The 17,090-nt window shown below is 58.6% G+C and overlaps 1 protein-coding gene across 27 annotated transcripts in view; it reads right to left on the bottom strand.

Annotated features, from left to right (window-relative positions):
• Positions 1–17,090, bottom strand: part of NRXN2 (neurexin 2) — a 97,638-nt gene that overhangs the window by 39,005 nt on the left and 41,543 nt on the right. For 11 of the 27 annotated variants that reach the window (XM_036101115.2, XM_036101119.2, XM_036101125.2 and 8 more), the window contains 8 exons: positions 15,317–15,703; positions 14,932–15,135; positions 8,914–8,940; positions 7,279–7,398; positions 6,547–6,928; positions 5,723–5,913; positions 3,965–4,138; positions 3,503–3,622 (listed from right to left, as the gene is read on the bottom strand). In XM_036101115.2, the coding sequence (XP_035957008.2) occupies positions 3,503–3,622; positions 3,965–4,138; positions 5,723–5,913; positions 6,547–6,928; positions 7,279–7,398; positions 8,914–8,940; positions 14,932–15,135; positions 15,317–15,703 (1,605 nt within the window). Of the gene's footprint in view, positions 1–3,502; positions 3,623–3,964; positions 4,139–5,722; positions 5,914–6,546; positions 6,929–7,278; positions 7,408–8,913; positions 8,941–14,931; positions 15,136–15,316; positions 15,704–17,090 lie in introns of all 27 variants that reach the window. The other 16 variants (XM_036101114.2, XM_036101118.2, XM_036101124.2 and 13 more) reach the window with 2 other exon arrangements.

Below are 17,090 nucleotides of genomic sequence, written 5' to 3'. Positions count from 1 at the left end.
GAAATAGTGGGGTAGAGTGGGGAGGAGAGGTGGTGAAGAAAGGGCAAAAGGAAGGGGGAGGTGATGTGAGAAAGGGGAGAGGGAATGGGGGCGCCCAGGGAGGAGAGGGCTGGCTCCTGCTTATCCATTCTGAATTCCATCTTGGAGCAAAAACTGTCACCAAGAGCCGCGCACGTGCTTCGAGCGGCTCCCGAATGCAGTCAGCACCCGGGACAGCTCCTCTGTTGCCACTGCCACCTCCCCAACCTCGTGAGCTGACAGGGGCCCCCGTTTGGCCCCAGGCCCTCCAGAAGTGAAGAAGGGGTTCCTCAGAAGAGAAGGCTACAAGGTGCTACAGGGCTTCAGGAGGGAGGAGAGTAGAGACAGCAGCCTGCGAAGCAGGGCTGGGGTCCCCCAAAGCCTTGTCCTCCGGCCCTCTCCGTCCCATTCTTACGCCCCTGGCTCCAGAATAGAGACTGACAGAGCTCTGAGCAGGCAGAAAATGTATGGTCCCCGAGGGAGGGAGGGAGGGGCCGGTGGCAGTGAGAGGAGAGGAAGGGAAACCGCCTAGAGGCCAATCAATATCAGTGAGTGGGAAGTGGAGAGAGTTGGAGGGGGTGACGCTGGGGAGCGAGGGGAGAGACAGAGGGTACAAAAGAAGAGAAGTGTGCGAGAGATCAATAGAGGCTGCAGAGAGGGACAGAGCAAAAGGATGAGCTGAGAAACAGAGACAGGGGCAGACTTGGTGAAGAGCTGCCTGCCTGCAAGGGGTGGGCTCTGGAAGACAGAACCCCGGAGCAGAACTGATGGGAGCGCCTGGGTCCCGAACCTGAGCGCCTGGGTCCTGAACCCCAGCCCCATGGCAGGGAGTGTCCCTCCTTCTCTCTTCCCTTCCTCTCTCGCTTCATATTCTCTTTTTCATTCTCTCTCCACTTTCCTCTCTCTCAGGGCAGAGATGGGTTCCCTCCTATTAAATCTCCTGCCTTCTCAGAGCAGACTAATGAGCTTTAAAGGGACACAGAGGTCCTTCACACCCCATGTCACAGATGGAGAAACTGAGGCCACAAGTTGGGAAAGGCTGTCCGGAATGAAGGTCAGACCTCTCCTCATCCCGGTCTCTCCCCCACGAGACAACCCCAACCCTCTGAAGACACCCTGGCCAGGCCCACCCTCCTCCCTGTCTTCAGGCACAGAGCCCCTTGGTGTCCAGGGGTAGAGTGAACTGAACAGGCCTCTTGGCCAGGTTCCTGCTTGGCCTTGTGCCTCAATCGGGTCCCGACAAGACCAGCCATAGAGAGGCAGCATGAACAAGAAATAGCCGAGCCGTGGAGACTTAGGAGACACAACCCCCAGAGAAGAGGGAAGTATGGTTTGGGGAGCAACGGCAGAGCCCCCAGCCCCAGGTTCCCGCCCTGCCCTTCTCGGAAGGTCCCCCAGGGCTGGCATTTGGAGAAACAGCAGGCAGAATCCCGCCGGCTGCCAGGCTGCACCCACCTTGTCTTTACCTGCATGGCTCTGCTCAGGCTCTGCTACCAGACACACAGACCAATGCTCGGGGATGGTGATTCTTCCTGAGACGTGCCCTGCTCCCCAGCCCCGATTACCCCTGCCTCCCACCTGCCTGGAACCTGGAAAAGCTGTTCCAGCCTCTCTTCCCACCCTTGCTAAAAGATGGCATGACTCCCTAAACCCCCACCAATCACTATGCCGGCTTCCAGAAGGCTCCAGTGTGTGGGGCTATAGTAGTGACAATGGGCAGCGGCATTTCTTGACCGTGATCCCTTGCACCCCAGGCAAGAAATGCCCACTATTAGCACCCCCAGCACCCGGGGCCTAAATGAGCAGCAGGAGGTAACAGAGGCAGCAGCTCCTAGGGCCTAGCTGCACTCTGCCCCCAGCACCCTAGGACTTAGAGCATGCAGCCTCGGGGTCTTCATCAGTTAAACAGGACGGTCAGTCTCCATCCCCCTGTCTTCATTGAGGAACAAATTCAAAGGGCCCTGTAAGCTGCCAAACACTAAACAATCAGCGGACATTGCTACTATTAAGCAGCAAAGCTACCACCATCTCCAGATCTCCTGCGTACAGCGACTGAGCTGGGTAGAAAGAGGCCCAGCCCTGTCTTTATTCCCCAGTAGCCAGGGCTCGAGTGTCCCCAAGGTGGCCCTCGTCTGGAGGCTTTGGAAGGAACAGAGAGCAGCAGGTCAGACGAGAAAATCCTGGAGACAAGAAGGGGATGTGGAGGTTCTCAAGGCTGGGCCATGCCTGAGAGCACCAGGACAATGCTGAGGGAGACGGGCTAGACATACTTCCAGAGGAGAAGGAAAAAACCAAGGCCTGCCAAGAGCCCAAGCCCCCAAACAGGCAGGTTTATCCAGTAAGAAACTCAGGACTCAGGCCCAGACGACGAAGGCTCCAAGGTCTGTCAAGGAGGCAAAGGCAGCGACCCCAGTTCTTAGCCCAGATCTACTATTAACTACCCCCCCAGGAATCCACCCACCCCTCCGGGCCTCAGTTTCCATCTTTGTAAAATGAAGAAGCCCAGTGCTGCGTCGTGGTGTGTGTGTGTGTGTGTGTGTGTGTGTGTGTGTGTGTGTGTCTTTCTGCAGGCCTCTGACTTGTCACATCCCTAGTCTCTCAGCAGGGCTATTCCAAGGAAGACCATTCAGGTGATGCCTGAGAAGGCTGCCCTCTCCCCAGCTGCTGCCGCAGCCCAATCATCCAAGAGAAACGCCACAGCCCCCCTCAGATAGGAGGTCACCTCTCCCCACTGCCTGCCCCAAGCTCTCACCAGCTGCTGGCCACCAACCACGAGGGAGTGGAGACGGCTGCTCACCCTGCCCTCTCCAGGGAGGGGCCTCAAACAACATGCAAGTTGGCAGACAGATGCCCAGACGGGGAGGAGAAGAACCAGACAAGGACATGGAGGAGTGTCCTTGTGGCCCCAAGGGACAACCTGCAGAGATTTTCCAGGGGCCGGGGGATAAGGGACCTGCACAGCTGGGGTCTAGGGAAGCCAGCTAGGCCTGGCCTCCCGGGAACCTCCTGAGCCTGCCCCTTGGGAGTGGGCCCACTCTGGGCAAGAAATAAGAGACTTCCACTGCACGCTTCAGAGGGCACCAGAGGAAAGGGGGTGCAGGTCAACGCCTGCCCCCTATCCTGCACCATAGCGTGTATGTGGAGCTACAAATAAGACACGGAAGACTATCACCCAAATCTCACGGGGATAGCAACAGAGGCTGACGCCTTTGGTTATAGGTGAAGGGAGCAGTGTCCAACCAGCTCCGACCGAGGAGAGGAGGCCATCTGTCAACAGATCGCCCCAGGGACTCAGCAGCAGCAATCCTGCACGGGCCCAAAAGAAAAGACTCCTGAGTGGACCGTAGCCAGCAGCTCCCTTGGCTCTCATGGCAGGAAGGGATAAGAAGGAAGCAAGCAGCATGGCTCTCGGAGACTCCCCCCTCCTCCCAGAAAGTCCCCATAGCTGGGCATGGGCCAGGAACCCCCCTCCCCGGGCACTCACGGTCGTTGCAGACAGGGCCTCCATAGGAAGTCATGGTGCAGTCACAGGTGAAGCCGTCCCACTGCTGCAGGCAAACGCCCTGGTTGGCACAGGACTCTTCGGTGCAGGTGGTGCTGGGGCCTGGAAGAGGCAGGAGGAAGGAACACCCCCCGCTCAGCCAAGCCCCTTCCCTCGCCGGAGGTGTGGAAGCTTCAGAGCCAGGCGGAAGGTCCTGCTCTCAACCCTGCCAGATTGGAAGGGCCAAATCCTGACGGGGCATGGGGGGCGGGGAGTGGACGGGTGCTCAGGGACTGCTAGGCTGGGCCTCGAACTATGATAAGGGGCCAGGGTAAGAGGCAACAGGAAGGGCAAACGACCCTTCACCCTCTGCACCCCTGCCCCAGAGCCGCCCCGATGCACCCCTGCAGCTTGGCCCTCCTGCAGCCTGCAGAGTCACCCCTAACTCCTCCACCCTCCACTCACCGTCGCAGCCCCTCTCCACCTGCCCGATGCGGTGCAGGGCGTCAGCGATGAGGTCTGGGAGGCGTCCGTTGAGGTCCACCGAGGCCAGGCAGCCCTGAAAGCCATCCCGGGAGGCCACCAGCTTGGGCAGGTTGCTGAACATGTTCTTGCTCAGACCACCAATGTACAACTCCCCTGTAAAGGGGGGGGGTCAAAACCTCGGCATCCTGGTCCCCGGTCCCCTCCCAGGACACCAGCCTCTGGTTGACAAGTCCTCCCAGCCTGCAGCATCCCCTCCCAGGCTCCAGTTTCCATACAGAGATCCCACGACCCACCCCCACCTCTTCCTCCTTCCTTCTCCACTTTGCCATCTGTCTGCTCCCCTCCCAGAGAAGCCCAGATGCCCAGGGCGGTCTTGCTTGGGGGTGGGGGGGGGAGCAGCTGGAAGAACGGGTTCCATGCACTCTCCCACACATCTGATTCCAGTTCCGGCCTGTAATCAGGGCCTTTCAGAGACGTGAGGCCCTCCCTGGGCCCCTCCCACTCCCTCCCTTCTCCCTGTTCCCAGAGCTTCTTCAGGCCTCTCCCAGCCAGCTCTCACTTCCCTCCCAGGTGCTCTAACCCAGCTCCCTTTCCCCAACAGCTGGGGCTGGGCCTGGGGACTCTGAGCGACTCCAGAAAGCAGTTCTCCTCAGGGACACTTGACCCCACGCCCCGCTGCCTGGCCACGTCACACCCAACTCCCTGGAAATCTTGGCCAGCCCATCGCAGAGCTTAGGCAAGACACAGTCTTGGCCACTGGCTCCTGGAAACAGAGAGGAGCCCAGACCCCCCTCAGGTTTGCCGCCCCGGATTCTCTGTGACACACTGCCCCCTTCTGGGAGCTGGGGGGACTGGCAGCACTCTGCCAGCACCAGACCCAGCTTCTAGCTCCAACCCTGCCTCCGGCTCACTGGCCTCTGAAGCTCCCATTTTCTCCTCTCCAAGAGGGGGGTGAATTCAAGAGGGTCTCTGAGGACCCTCCCCAAGTCCAGACAGTCTGAGCCACACTGACACACAGGGGTCCCCATGGGGCTGAGGCCTGTCTGGGGCCAGTGGAGGAGGCCGCTCATGCTGCCCCAGTGGGCTCTGGAGAAGCTGCAGGGCTCATCTTCACTCCTGGTCCAATGCCCGGGCTTTAGGCTCCTTCCCTCCTCTCTCAAGCACCCATTCTGAGGGCAGGCTTTGGTGACTTCGAGAGCTTCCCCAGAGGCCCTGGGGAACGCGTGACCCTGGTGTGACACAGACCCTACAGGGAAGCCTGGGTCCAAAAGAACCCCCCAAGTCAGCCTAGCCAATGCCCAAAGTAGGGCAGCAGACAGGGAGCCCACAACTGTTACTCCCTCCTCCCCTTATCAACTGCCCCCTCCCAGCCCACCCGGGGGAGGCACCTGCCGGGACGCTGAGCTCCCCGTTCTCTTTCCAGCCCTCAGCCAAGGCAGGCTTCTCTGGCTTGGAGGCCCAAGAGGCCTTCAGCAGCCCTGGGCTGCCTACTCCTAGCTCCAGAGCGAGGCCGCCAAGCTCCCCGCGAGGCACATCTTGTGGCCAGGCTTCCCGTGTTGAGGGCAGCCTCACGGGAGAGCTGAACAGAAAACATCAGGCTGGACACAGCAGAGAATGAGAATGAGGTGGAAACCACAGTGGCAGTGGAGAGAGAGGATCCCAGGGCGGGGGAGAGCTTGCTGCAGCCGAGGGGGGTCTGGGTTAGGCCAGGCCTTCTCCACAGGCCCCAGGCCCCACCTTTGAGATCGAGGTTTCGGGCGCCATTGGAGTGCTGCGTGACCGTGCGGGAGTCAATCTTGAGCGTGTGCACATTTCCTGGGTCCCTGGACACCACCACGTTGTGCCACTGGTTGTCATTGACTGGTTTGTCTGAGTTCCCCTTCATCAAGGACGGGCCATTCCCCAGGTCAAACACGTAGTGGATGTACCTGCCCCACAGTAGGGAGGAGACACTGGGTCAAGGCAGGGGCAAAGCTGGGAGGGCAGGGTAAGGAGGAGCTATGGTTCGCAAGGGGTTCCAGGTACCACGGGACAAAGGGATAGAGAGGGAGACCTCAGAGTGGAGGGACCCAGCCCAATGGCAAGAGGACTCTGGTGTGAAGTCCCATCATGGAGAGAACGTGGGGATGGAGGGCCACAGAGGAGCCGGCTCCTGAGACAGCCTCAGAAGAGGAGCTGGTCTGGGGAGAGGTTTGTGGGGACAGCAGGGCCCTCTGGGGGCGGGGGCAGGACAGAGCTGCTCTAGGGTGGGGTCCTCTCAGGCAAGAGAGGCCACAAGGGCCGGGCCCTGCCTTCTGCCTGTAGAAAGGCCCTGCCTGAGCCCAGACAGTGAACGGAGGACAGCTATAACTGGGAGAATCCTGGCGAGGCCGTTAACTGGGGAGTCACCAGGGTGGAAGCAGGGGGTGCTGCTTTTCCATCTTGGCTGGTGGCTGGGGACCTGAACCTTGAGCTGTGGTTCAAGGGGACTGGATATCTCAGCCAGCAGCTGGGGGCCGGATCGTGGTCAGCAGGGGAAGGGGATCCCTTCCTCGCCAGTGGTGCCGGGCCCAGCACCTCACCCCTTGACCAGCTCGATGACAATGAAGTCATTGCCGTTGCCCGAGTTGAACAGGAGAAGCCCATCAGGGGCTGTGGTCTTGAACTGGAAGAAGAGGTGCATGGAAGCGTAGGCTTGGAGCGTGGCGAGCGCCAGGTAGCTGCTGCGACTCTTGAAGGTGACCGGATCGGCCACAATGGCCCGTAGGCCGAAGCGAGCGTTGAGCTCGCAGTAGGTGATGTCACCGTCCTTACACTGGTCCATGTAGGGCTGGCCGTTGAACACCAGCCCACTCAGGTGCCCGATGAAGTTGGAGGGCACCACAGAGATGAAGCGTCGCTCTGTCATGATGCCCGTCTCGATGTTGTGGAACTCCAGCCGCGTATGGGCTCCTGCCATCTGTCCTGCTCGGGGCCAGACACAGAGATGAGGTGGGCAGACTGGGGGAGCATTTCCGGGGCTGGGCCTTGGGTCTCCCAGGAGCCTCCCTTCCACACAAGGGCCTCGGGGGGAGGGGTGCTGGCAGCTGGGCCTTGGAGGAGCCGGCCGACTCACTGGTCCAGCGCTCACGGGCATCCGGGGCCATGCCGCCTGCAAGGAGCACCCCCTAATATGCCACTCCTTGGGGAGAAATGGCAGCCGTAGCTTGCCAGAATGCTGCCCCAGGGAGGGAGGCCCAGGCAGTTGTCACCAAGAAGAGAGCCATCCACAGGCCGCTGGAGATGTATCCACTCCCTGGTCTCAGAGCACTTACCCTCGACGGTGACATTGTCCACAGACAGCTGCAAACTCTTGCCACGCCGCACCACCCTCACCGTGTGCCACTCGTTGTCGTTGAGCTTGTGGCCCGCAAAGAGCGTCTCAGGGCCTTTACCTGTGGCACCAAGGGGGGAGTGAGCACGGCGCTCCCACGCGCCCGCATATGGCTTCCTGTGCCGCCCCGAGCGCGCACAGAGTCTCACCCCCGTGCACTGCGCACACACAGCTTGCGGCACGTCTTCAGCCGTGCCACGCACCCACACACACGAGGGCACACGCTCGCACGGTGGTTCCACACCCCGTCACAAATCCAGATAACAGTACTGCCACTTTGTGCGACTGCCAAGGGCGTCATTGGAATAGAGTCTGATGGGAAAGGTGCCTCTAGACTGGTGCCCTGAGGCCCTGCACACAGACACTCATACCTACAACCAATATTTTCTTTCCAAGTCTTCTAAGGAACTTCAATGTCAGTGTGTGTAGCCAGCAGTGAGATTCCCAGCATATAGGCATAGACCTATAATTTTCAAAAATACAGAGCATTACCATGCCCCCACGTGTGAGTCTGCACCCACAGCTTCGTTGCTGGCAGTGAAACCTTTGTAGAGACACGCAGCTCCCCCATCTCCGGAGGGACCCCGTGGGACCCTTCTGTACACAGCTGGTTAACTCCGCACATCTGGACATGCGACCACACACACAGCGCAGCCAACATGGCCAGAGAGGGGAACCTTTCTTAGGAATCATGACCATTTATTCAAGACCAGGATTATCTGATCCAAGTCTAGGATGAAATATATTTTTTTGTAGAATGATGCTACACCGCGCTGCACACCCAGATCACCACCGGGCCCCCCAGGGCTCAGGCCAGAGGGGACCGGGCTCACCAGGCATGCGCACACAGGGACCAAACACCCACAGAGACACGCTGAGCACACACAGCCCCTCTGCAGGCGTCTGCCGTGCTCCTGGGCTCTCTTGCGTGACATCAGGGCACACCATGCAGAAACACTCTCAGAGACGGAACATTGAGCCCAGCACACTGGGATGCTCAGAAATGTCCACACCTGCTCTCCATCTCACCCCAGCCGAGAGCCTCCCTGTCCCCTCTGAATGCACCCCAAACTTGGCAGGAACTCAGCCCCCACCCGCCACAGGAGCCGTGGAGGGCTGAACTTTGAAGCCCTGACCCTGTTCCCCACCCTCATCTTCTTTCTTGCGTGCCTCGCCCTCCCCCTTGTGGCCACCTCTGGAGATGCAGTGGAATGTCCCCGCTCCTCTCCGGCTTCTTCTGGCCGTAGGGCGGTGGGCCTTCCTGTGGGAGGTGCCACCAAGGCTTTGCCCCGCCCTCCCGAGGACTTGAGTTGACAAGCCTTCCTGGCCTTCCTTTGCTCAGACCTAGGGAGCATGCTGACCCACGGTCCTCCACCAACTCTTCCTGGTTCAGCGTCACTGGGCCCGTTCTGCCCTCCACAGCCACCCCACCCCCACCCACCCTCATGCCTGCTCCCCTCCCCACACCCACTGCCCAACCCCCACACAAGCTAGCCCCCGCTATCCCTCCCCAGATCCCAGCGTCCAGCATCCCAGGCCCCTGGGGGCTCTGCAGAAGAAGAGGGAAGCCACTTACTGGGTGCGCAGCCGACGCGCAGGCAGTCTGGGGGGGCCATGGGGCGGGCAGAGGGGGAGGGGAGACAAAAAGGCAGAACAAGTTTTTTGTTTTTTTGTTTTTTACATCCTTCACAGGCAGGGGTGTCTGCGGGCGGGGGTTCCCCCCGGGACCACTTTCCGGGGACCACGCGTGCCCAGGTGCCCTCTCCCCTTCCTCAGTTGGACCCCTGTCCCTCCTGCCCCCAAGAGGGCTCCAACCCTCCCCAGAGCTGGGAGGCAGGGCAGTCAGGTGATGGGAAGAGGGCTTGCGTCTCCCTTAGAGGGGCCCAGGCCTCTCATGTCTGAGGGAGATGGGCACCTTGGGAATCCCAGTCGTACAGGGGATCATAGTGGGGCTGCGGGCTTGACCAACCCCACATCTCCACATCTCCGGGAGGGAGATGGATGGGGAGGGCCAGAATCCCTGCATCCCCTGCTCTGGGACGACTCCCTGCTCAGAGCCCAAGTTGTGACACGTCACTCCCCATGCCCCCTGGGCTCTGAGCTAAATGGAGGGGTCTGCCCCAGGACTCCCTTCCCGAGGCCATCCACCTCCCAAAGTCCCAGGGGGCCAGCACCACCCCTCCAGGAACCTTCCTTCTACCCTTCCTAACACGGAGGATGCCAGGCTGCCACTGGGGACTGGAGTGATCTTTCACCCTGAAGAGCAACTAGCATCGATCTGTTCTCCAAGGGAGGGGCCAGGGCCTCACAGATGGGGATACCAAGGCCCCCAAAGTGTGATTCCAGAGGACACCCAGAGAGTCAGGGACAGGCAGGCACCATAGGCTAAGTCTCCTGTCCCTGCTCCAGCCCCAGCATTGTTATCCTATGACTCCAGGGTCAGCGGGCCCCATGTGGCCAGAAAGCACGCTATCTACACAGAACTGCAGCCCAGGGCCCCAGGGCCTTGGGCAACCCCCACCCCACCTCGATGGGACACATTATCCACACCGTGTTAGTCAGCCAGCCTTACAGAGGGAATGGACACTAGGGTCCTACGAAGTTGGGAATTAGGGCCCTTTGGACACTGCACCATGCCATCGGACCCAGACAGCCTGGGGCTGCAGAAGTCCTACACCCTGAGGCAGAGGAGCTGGGTCCCAATCTCATTATGTGGCTGTGGGCAAATCACTTTTCTCTGAGCCTCAGCTTTCCTCCCTGTGAGCTGAGAACAAGAAAGAGGGGTTCAGCGGGCGGGCCCTTGTCTTTCAGAAAAGGGGCAGTTTCCAGCAATATCCTGGCATCCTATGGCTCCTCCCAGAGCAGACTCTACCCACAGCCCTACGCCCAGGAAACAAAGGCGGGGGCATCTGGCATCCCTTGGGCCCCTGAAGGTTCCTGCAGTGGAGGTGAACAGATTCCCCTGTGGCTCTGGGGGCACGGGCCCCTCGGGCAGTACGGCTGAGCTCCACACGCGTTGTCAACCGCAACAGAAGAGTGGGGGGAGCAGCCGGGACCCTGAGCCACCGCCTGGCACCAAGGGAGGGAAGAGGAAGCAGAGGAAGGCCAAGGAGCAGATTCAGGGGAAAGTCAGAGGCCCAGTGAGAAGGAGGTCGAGAGGGTGCAGAGAGAAAAGAGGAAGGAAGGGGGAGCTGAGGGAAGGAGAAGCTAGATGGAAGGAGGGGAAGAATGTCAGGGTGAGGGTGGGAGGGTGCCAGGCCTGCAGTCGGGTCACGGGGGCTCTCTTTGGGCCAGCAGAGCCTTCACCAATGAAGGGTCCAAAAAAGAAAAAAGGGGCTGGAAGGGCAGGCCGATCCCCTGTTGGGAAAAGCTCAGTTCTTCCCCTCCCCAGCAGGGGAGTGCCAGGAATGGGGGTCCATCTGTCCAGAGAAGAGGTGTTGGCTCCAGGTCCACCCCCTGCAAGGACCCACCCTCAGAAGCCCCGCTCCAGTGGGGTTTGAGGACAGCAAACACCCTGTGAAGACGGGTACTGCGGGAAGGAGCCAGCACCATCCCGGAGGCAGGCAGAAAGTGGGGGTGAGAGAGGGCACCAGCCCTCCGGGCACCCACCCGCCCGGAGCCAGCTCAGGCAGCACTAGCTAGCGACTTGTTAGCTAGTGACCTGCGCCTCAGGTTCTGGGAAGGAATGGAAGTGACAGGTCTGCGCAGACCCACCAAGGTCCTGGCTGGACATAGAGACCAGGACGAGGGGATGAGTGTGTGAGGAAACAGGTGGGAAAGGTCACCTGCATGTTAAGGAACCCAGGGTAAAGAACCTAGCCTTTCCATCCACGCCCCACCTGATCTCCTGCCCCACCCAGACCACACAGATCCCACAGATGGGAGATGGTAGGCCCAAGGCTCCTATGCAAGAAGCCTCAGGAGCCCACTGGCCAGAAGCTCATCTCAGAAGTGACATGAAAGAGTGGCAGTCTGCAGTTCTTGTTCGGAGCAATCTCCCCGGCAGCCCAGGCTATGGGAGGAGTTTGAGAACCACTGACAGCCCCCAACCCCCCCCAATGGGAACGAAGCACCCTTCCATGGCTCCGGGGGTTAACAGGCTTTGGAATGTAATGTGTATTCAGCCTGGTTTACGGCAAGAACGAGTTAGGCTTACTCTGTATGCCTGAGAGGGCAGAACTAGGTCCACAAGTGGGAACTTCAGAAGGAGCGGCTGACACGAAGGAAAAAAGACCCAATGATTAGAGTGGCCATCAGAGGTGGGGAGCTCCTGACATGGGCGGCTGAGCAGAGATGGAGGAACTAACGGGTAACTCACACATGGGCTGGGGCGGGGACGGGGCATGCTGCCTGGAGGAGGTAACTTCTAAGGGTATCTCCAGCTTGGAGATTCTCCTATTACAATATGCCCTTCATATCAGCCTCATGGACAGCTGGGTCTTCAGGGGCACGCCTGGTGGAGGGCAACAGGGACGGGCCAGGCTGGGCAATGGCCCAAGAGGCCATACCAAGGGCAAAAGGACCCAGGAACACAGGTCACAGTGGAACAGGGTGATGAATCCAGGGGACTCTAGTGTTCTCTGGGGACAGAAATCAATCACCTGCTCAGAAGCTGCAGACAGCAGAGCTTAGGGTACTTGCTCAGTGTCTGCAGGCCAAGGGACAGGACAGGAGGCACAGTCCAGTGTCTCTAGCATCCTCTGCCCAGAAGGACGCAGCGGCTCCTGGTTGGCCCTTCCTGGCCCAGCAAACGCCCCACCTTCTGAAGCTGGCACTGAGGGCCTCCTCCCAGTTGTCCCACCAAGTGACCACTGGCAGCCTCACTTTCCTCTTTAGGACCCAGCATCAAGTCTGCATCCTTCCACCAAGCATCTGACAGGTTGCAGAGCTGCCTTCCTTCCCTACAAGATGAGACCTCGAGGCCAGAGAGCAAGGCTTCTCAGGCTTCTCTCTGGTCCCCAGCAGTAAGTCCAGCTCAGGACCAGCCTTGGTGGTGTTCCCCGCCTGTGAGGCCCCTCAGGCACTGGGTAGCAAGCAGGCTGGGGAAGCAGGAGTCAGACTGGGTCATGCAGTGTGGAAGCAAGCCTCCAGGCCTGGCTTGAAGCTTAGGTCCTTACCCCAGTAAGATTTTCCTTCGAGAAGGCTGGGTGAGTCCCTACATATGTGTCCTGCATCTGTGTAATGCCTTCATTCCCGTTATTCCATCTGAGCCTCAAAACTACCATAGAAGGTAAACAGAGCGAGGATCCTTAACTTCATTTTATAGATAAAATGAGGGCCAGCAGAGGGGAATGACTTACCCAGCAGTCAAAGAGACTGGGTCTGAAACCCAGATCTCCTGGCCCCAGGCCCAGTGCTCTTCCCATCAGAGCCTGAGGCTGCATGGCTGGGTGCGGATCACACAGCAGCCGCACGCCTCCCTGTACACATGTCCCTCGGTATTGTGGACAGATGCATCTGCACCAAGCATTTGGTCATGGCTTGTCATGAGCCATATTAGAGATGGCATCTCTGCATGGGGCCCGGCAGAGGCAGAGGTGAGAGGTGGGAGGACTGTCTTGCTGGCTGGCATCCTGAGGGCCACCTTCTTCTCTGCCTTCTAAGTACTTATGAGGCACAGACAGAAAAGCATGCCAATGGGAAGGAGAGGGTGAAAGGTCCTGAGGACCCACCAGAAAGCATTTTCCTGGCTGAGGACACCGCCTCCTGTCTAATCTAAAGGAACCCAAGCTTCTTCCCCAAGCACCTAAGACAGCCCAGGTGAGGAAGAAGCATCTGCCTTCCCTGCAAACAGAAGGCCAGAGATGTTCCCTACCGTATCACTCCCCAGCACACAGAACCATGTGCTACTGTGCGGAGAACACACACCTCCCAGGGCGAAGGAGTATGTCACACTGGGTCTGGGTACACAGACCAGGAATGTCTGAGGAAGCACGGGGCCACTCATGGGGTCCTGGGCTGGTGCCTTCCTCCCGTGACCATTTCAGAGGGACCAGGGGTGTTGTACAGACCATGAGACATTGGCCAAAGGGAGTCTCCCTTCCCACTTTCCCCCTGCAGCACTGACACCCAGCACCACTCTGTGGGCTATGATGGCACAAAGCAGAGCTTCACAGAGCCCTCATGTTCCCCAACTCTATGGCCCCAGCCACCTACACATCTCCCTGCCTCCAGCCCCGCCCTGCTCAGCAAATCCTTGTCCTGGGAGGACAAAGACCAACTGGCCAAAAGGGGAAAGGGAAAGACATCATATAAATTTATTAATGAGGCAATGGGTCCCCAAAAGGCCACAGTCTGTTCCACAAATGGCCTAGAGACCAAAGTTAGCGTGAAACTGCAGATCAAGATTTAAAAGCTCAAAGTTCTGTGTTCTCTCCAGTTGAGACTCCTAATCTGCTCAGAAGAATCCTACTTCTCTTCCTGCCCAGGACACAACGAGCGAGCCTCGTGGCCTGAATCTTCCTACATGGCAGGCCCTTGGGTGCTATACTTCTATGTGTTTAGCGAGGCTAGTATGAAACGGACAGTCATGAGCCCAGCCTGGATGGCTCAGGACCTCCAACTTCCAGTGTTCCCCTGACTGAAAGCCCCACCAAGGCGGGATCCTCGTCTTCGCTGCTGTTATAGTCCAGGGGCAGAAGACACTGGCGCTTACAAAGTGTCCCATAAATATGAGCGGAATGAGTGCACCTGCTGCTTTCTTCCTGCCCCAACAGGCCTGATGGTCCCATCCGCACAGACACCCTGGGGATGGCCAGGTGATGTATGCTCTGGGCAGGAGCAGAGATGGCAAGCCATCTGATGGTGAGGGTTCCTGATGCCCTCCACTCCCCAGTCTGTTAGAGGCAATGGGAAAACACTGTACTTTAGGGCAAATGACCTGGGCTTGAGTCTGGGCTCCTTCTCCAACCACTGCTGGCTTTGTGATGTTGGATGAGTCAGTATGTGAATTTCACAATCTATAAAACAGGCAAAGCAAAGCCCAGCAGGTGATCTTGTGGCTTCACAGGGCAGCTATGGGACTCAAGCGTGAAAGGAGACAAGGGAAGACATGTCCTGAGTTGTCCAGCGTCATCTGTGCACCTGTGCACACAGACAGACATGGCTCTTTAAACTCAGAGCAGGTGAGAGTGGCTCTGTACAGGGTCAGGTCCTCCTCATCGCCAGATGAGCTGCGCTGAGCTCAGGCTTAGCACCGCCAGGCATCTGTAAGTCCTTCCCAAATGAATGAACCAGTGAAAGAGTAAGTGGATGAGCCGACAACCAAGAAGGAGCTATGTTGTTACGTGTGGATGCAGGACAGGCGCCACCAAACCCAAATGAGTATCCCGGGAGAGCGGCTGTCACACCGAGACACACTTGGATGGATGGCACGGCCATGCTGGGGGTACCCCATATCCAGTGCTGCCAAACATGGGGCATCCCCTACACTGTGCATCCTTGCTAGAGACAGAGCTCTCAGGGGCGCTGACCCAGGGTTGGCACCTCCCCATTTCCCACTCTCGGTGGCGCCACCACCAGCTTCTCCAGACAGAGGGGGTGTGGTCAGAGGCAAGGACAGGGAAGGGACCAGAACACAGGGCGGGGTGGTTACCGAGGTTGACCGTGAGCTTCATCTGGCCCCCATCCAGCTCGAGGCGCAGGGTGTCGGCAGACTCCCTGGAGGTGGTGGCCATCATTAGCCCGTAGGCCCGCTGTGACATGAAGCGCAGAGACACATCCTCCGCCTCCGTGTGCATGGCATTCGGCAGCATGATCTTCATGTACATGGAGCCATCATAGCTCAGGACCGTGGCCTCTGCCCCAGAAGTGGGGAGAGAGGGAATCGAGGTACAGGTGAAGGCCAGTGGAGGGAGAGAGAAGACCAAGAGGATCGTTACAAGGATGACAGGCCCAGGGCTGGCCTGTGAGGGGCACCCTGAGGAGGAAAGGGCCCAAAGATGGGCAGCAGGGACACCCGGAATGAAAACCAGCCTCACCTCTCTCACAGACCCGCCCCAGAAAGCCGGTCCCGATGCAGTCACAGACGAAGCGGTTCCAGCCCTCTCGACAGACGCCCCCGTTGCGACAGGGGGCAGAGGCACACTGCTTCAGTGTCTCCCGGGAGCAGAAGGGGGCGATGCCCACCGCCCCCTGAGCCTCGGCCAGGCCCCGAAGGTCTCGGCTGCGCCCATCGATGAAGAGGTCCCGCACACAGCCCACGTAGCCAGCCCGGAGCGCCGCCGTCCACACCTCCGGGGGCAGAGGCAGGTCCACCCGTCCTCCCTCAGGGAGACCACCCAGGTACAGCTCACTCTCCAGGTCCAGAATCTCACTCTCCCCGGTGGCCAAAAACGGTGTGCTGCGGCTGTTCACCGAGATGGAGCCTAAGGATCAAGGGAGAGTGGGCCTCAGGGACGAAGGCAGGATTGAGAGTCAACACGGGCCAGAAAGGGACCCCTGACCACCCACCCCACACCCTACAGCAGCCCTGGGCCGGAAGCTCAGCCTTATTTGCAGCTGCTGATACTACTTGACAAAGATTTCAAGTTCAGGAGCTCAGGTGAGCCAGCCCCAGCCCAGCTGTGGTGTGTGGTGGGCCTCCGTCCACACTCCTCCCTCTGCACCTGAGTGAGTCCTCAGGGGATGCACAGCAGTTGGACATGCCCCAAAGGGCTGGATCACTCATGGGTCATCTCCCCAGCCAGTGCCTTAAACGAGAAACCAGAGGCAGAGAACCCTAAGGAGGCTGAAAGGTTTGAATCCAAAGTGTTTTCTTCCTACTAACATTTATTGAACTTCTTTGACTGTGTGTCAAGCACTCGGCACTTCTCTTATGTCAGGGTCTCAAGGTAACCCTATGAAAATAGCCCTTTATGATCCCATTCTGAAGCGGCAGGTGAGGCTTAGGGAGATTGGGGAACCTGCCCAAAGCACCCCAGAGGGTAAGGAGCAGAGGCAGAGTGCCATCCAGACCCTGCTGGTCCAACCCTCTGCCTGGTGGACAAGATGGGCAGGCAGATCCGCTCCCAGAGCCCGACACAGGGTGACAGTCAGGAGAGGGGTGGCCAGGCACAGAGCTCCTGAGTCGTAAGACTTCTTTAGAAGGAAAGGCTGGTTATCTTAGAAAAAAGATTTGGGATCAAGTGGGAGCTTCAAAACCTTTACTGAGATCTTTAAGAAGCAGAAGCCTATACATTAGAAACTATTCTGTTTACATTTTTTTCTATACTTTTTCCTTCTTCTGTCCTTTCTCAAGAATTCTTAAGGAAAAAAAAAAGTCTTTGGGCGCCTGGGTGGCTCAGTCAGTTAAGTGTCTGCCTTTGGCTCAGGTCACGATCCCAGGGTCCTGGGATCAAGCCCCGCGTCAGGCTCCCTGCTCAGCGAGGAGTCTGCTTCTCCCTCTGCCTCTGCCCCTCCCTCCCACCCCCCCAACCCATCCACTAGTGCACTTGCTTTCTCTCTCTCTCTCTCTCTCTCATAAATAAATAATATTAAAAAAAAAAAAGTCTGCCTATCTCCGCAGGGTTAAAGAGAGGTAAGGAGGGTTTGGTCTACATTAGCCTGACTGGGCAGAGATCTTGGACAGGGTAGGGGGTGCAGTAGGAGATCAAAGCATGAGTACAGGGTGTCAAATTCAAGAAGCAGAATTAGGGCCTCTTCTATGGATGGGACTCCTAATCTGGAGCACGTTCTCCTCTGCTCAAAACCTTTTCTAAGCCAGAGAAGTCACTCCCCTGTGTCCCATTTTAATAACATGGCCCTAGCTTGTCT

This window comes from Halichoerus grypus, chromosome 11 (assembly GCF_964656455.1).
Source record: "Halichoerus grypus chromosome 11, mHalGry1.hap1.1, whole genome shotgun sequence".
NCBI lineage: Eukaryota > Metazoa > Chordata > Mammalia > Carnivora > Phocidae > Halichoerus > Halichoerus grypus.
This window is presented reverse-complemented; position numbering and strand designations above follow the sequence as displayed.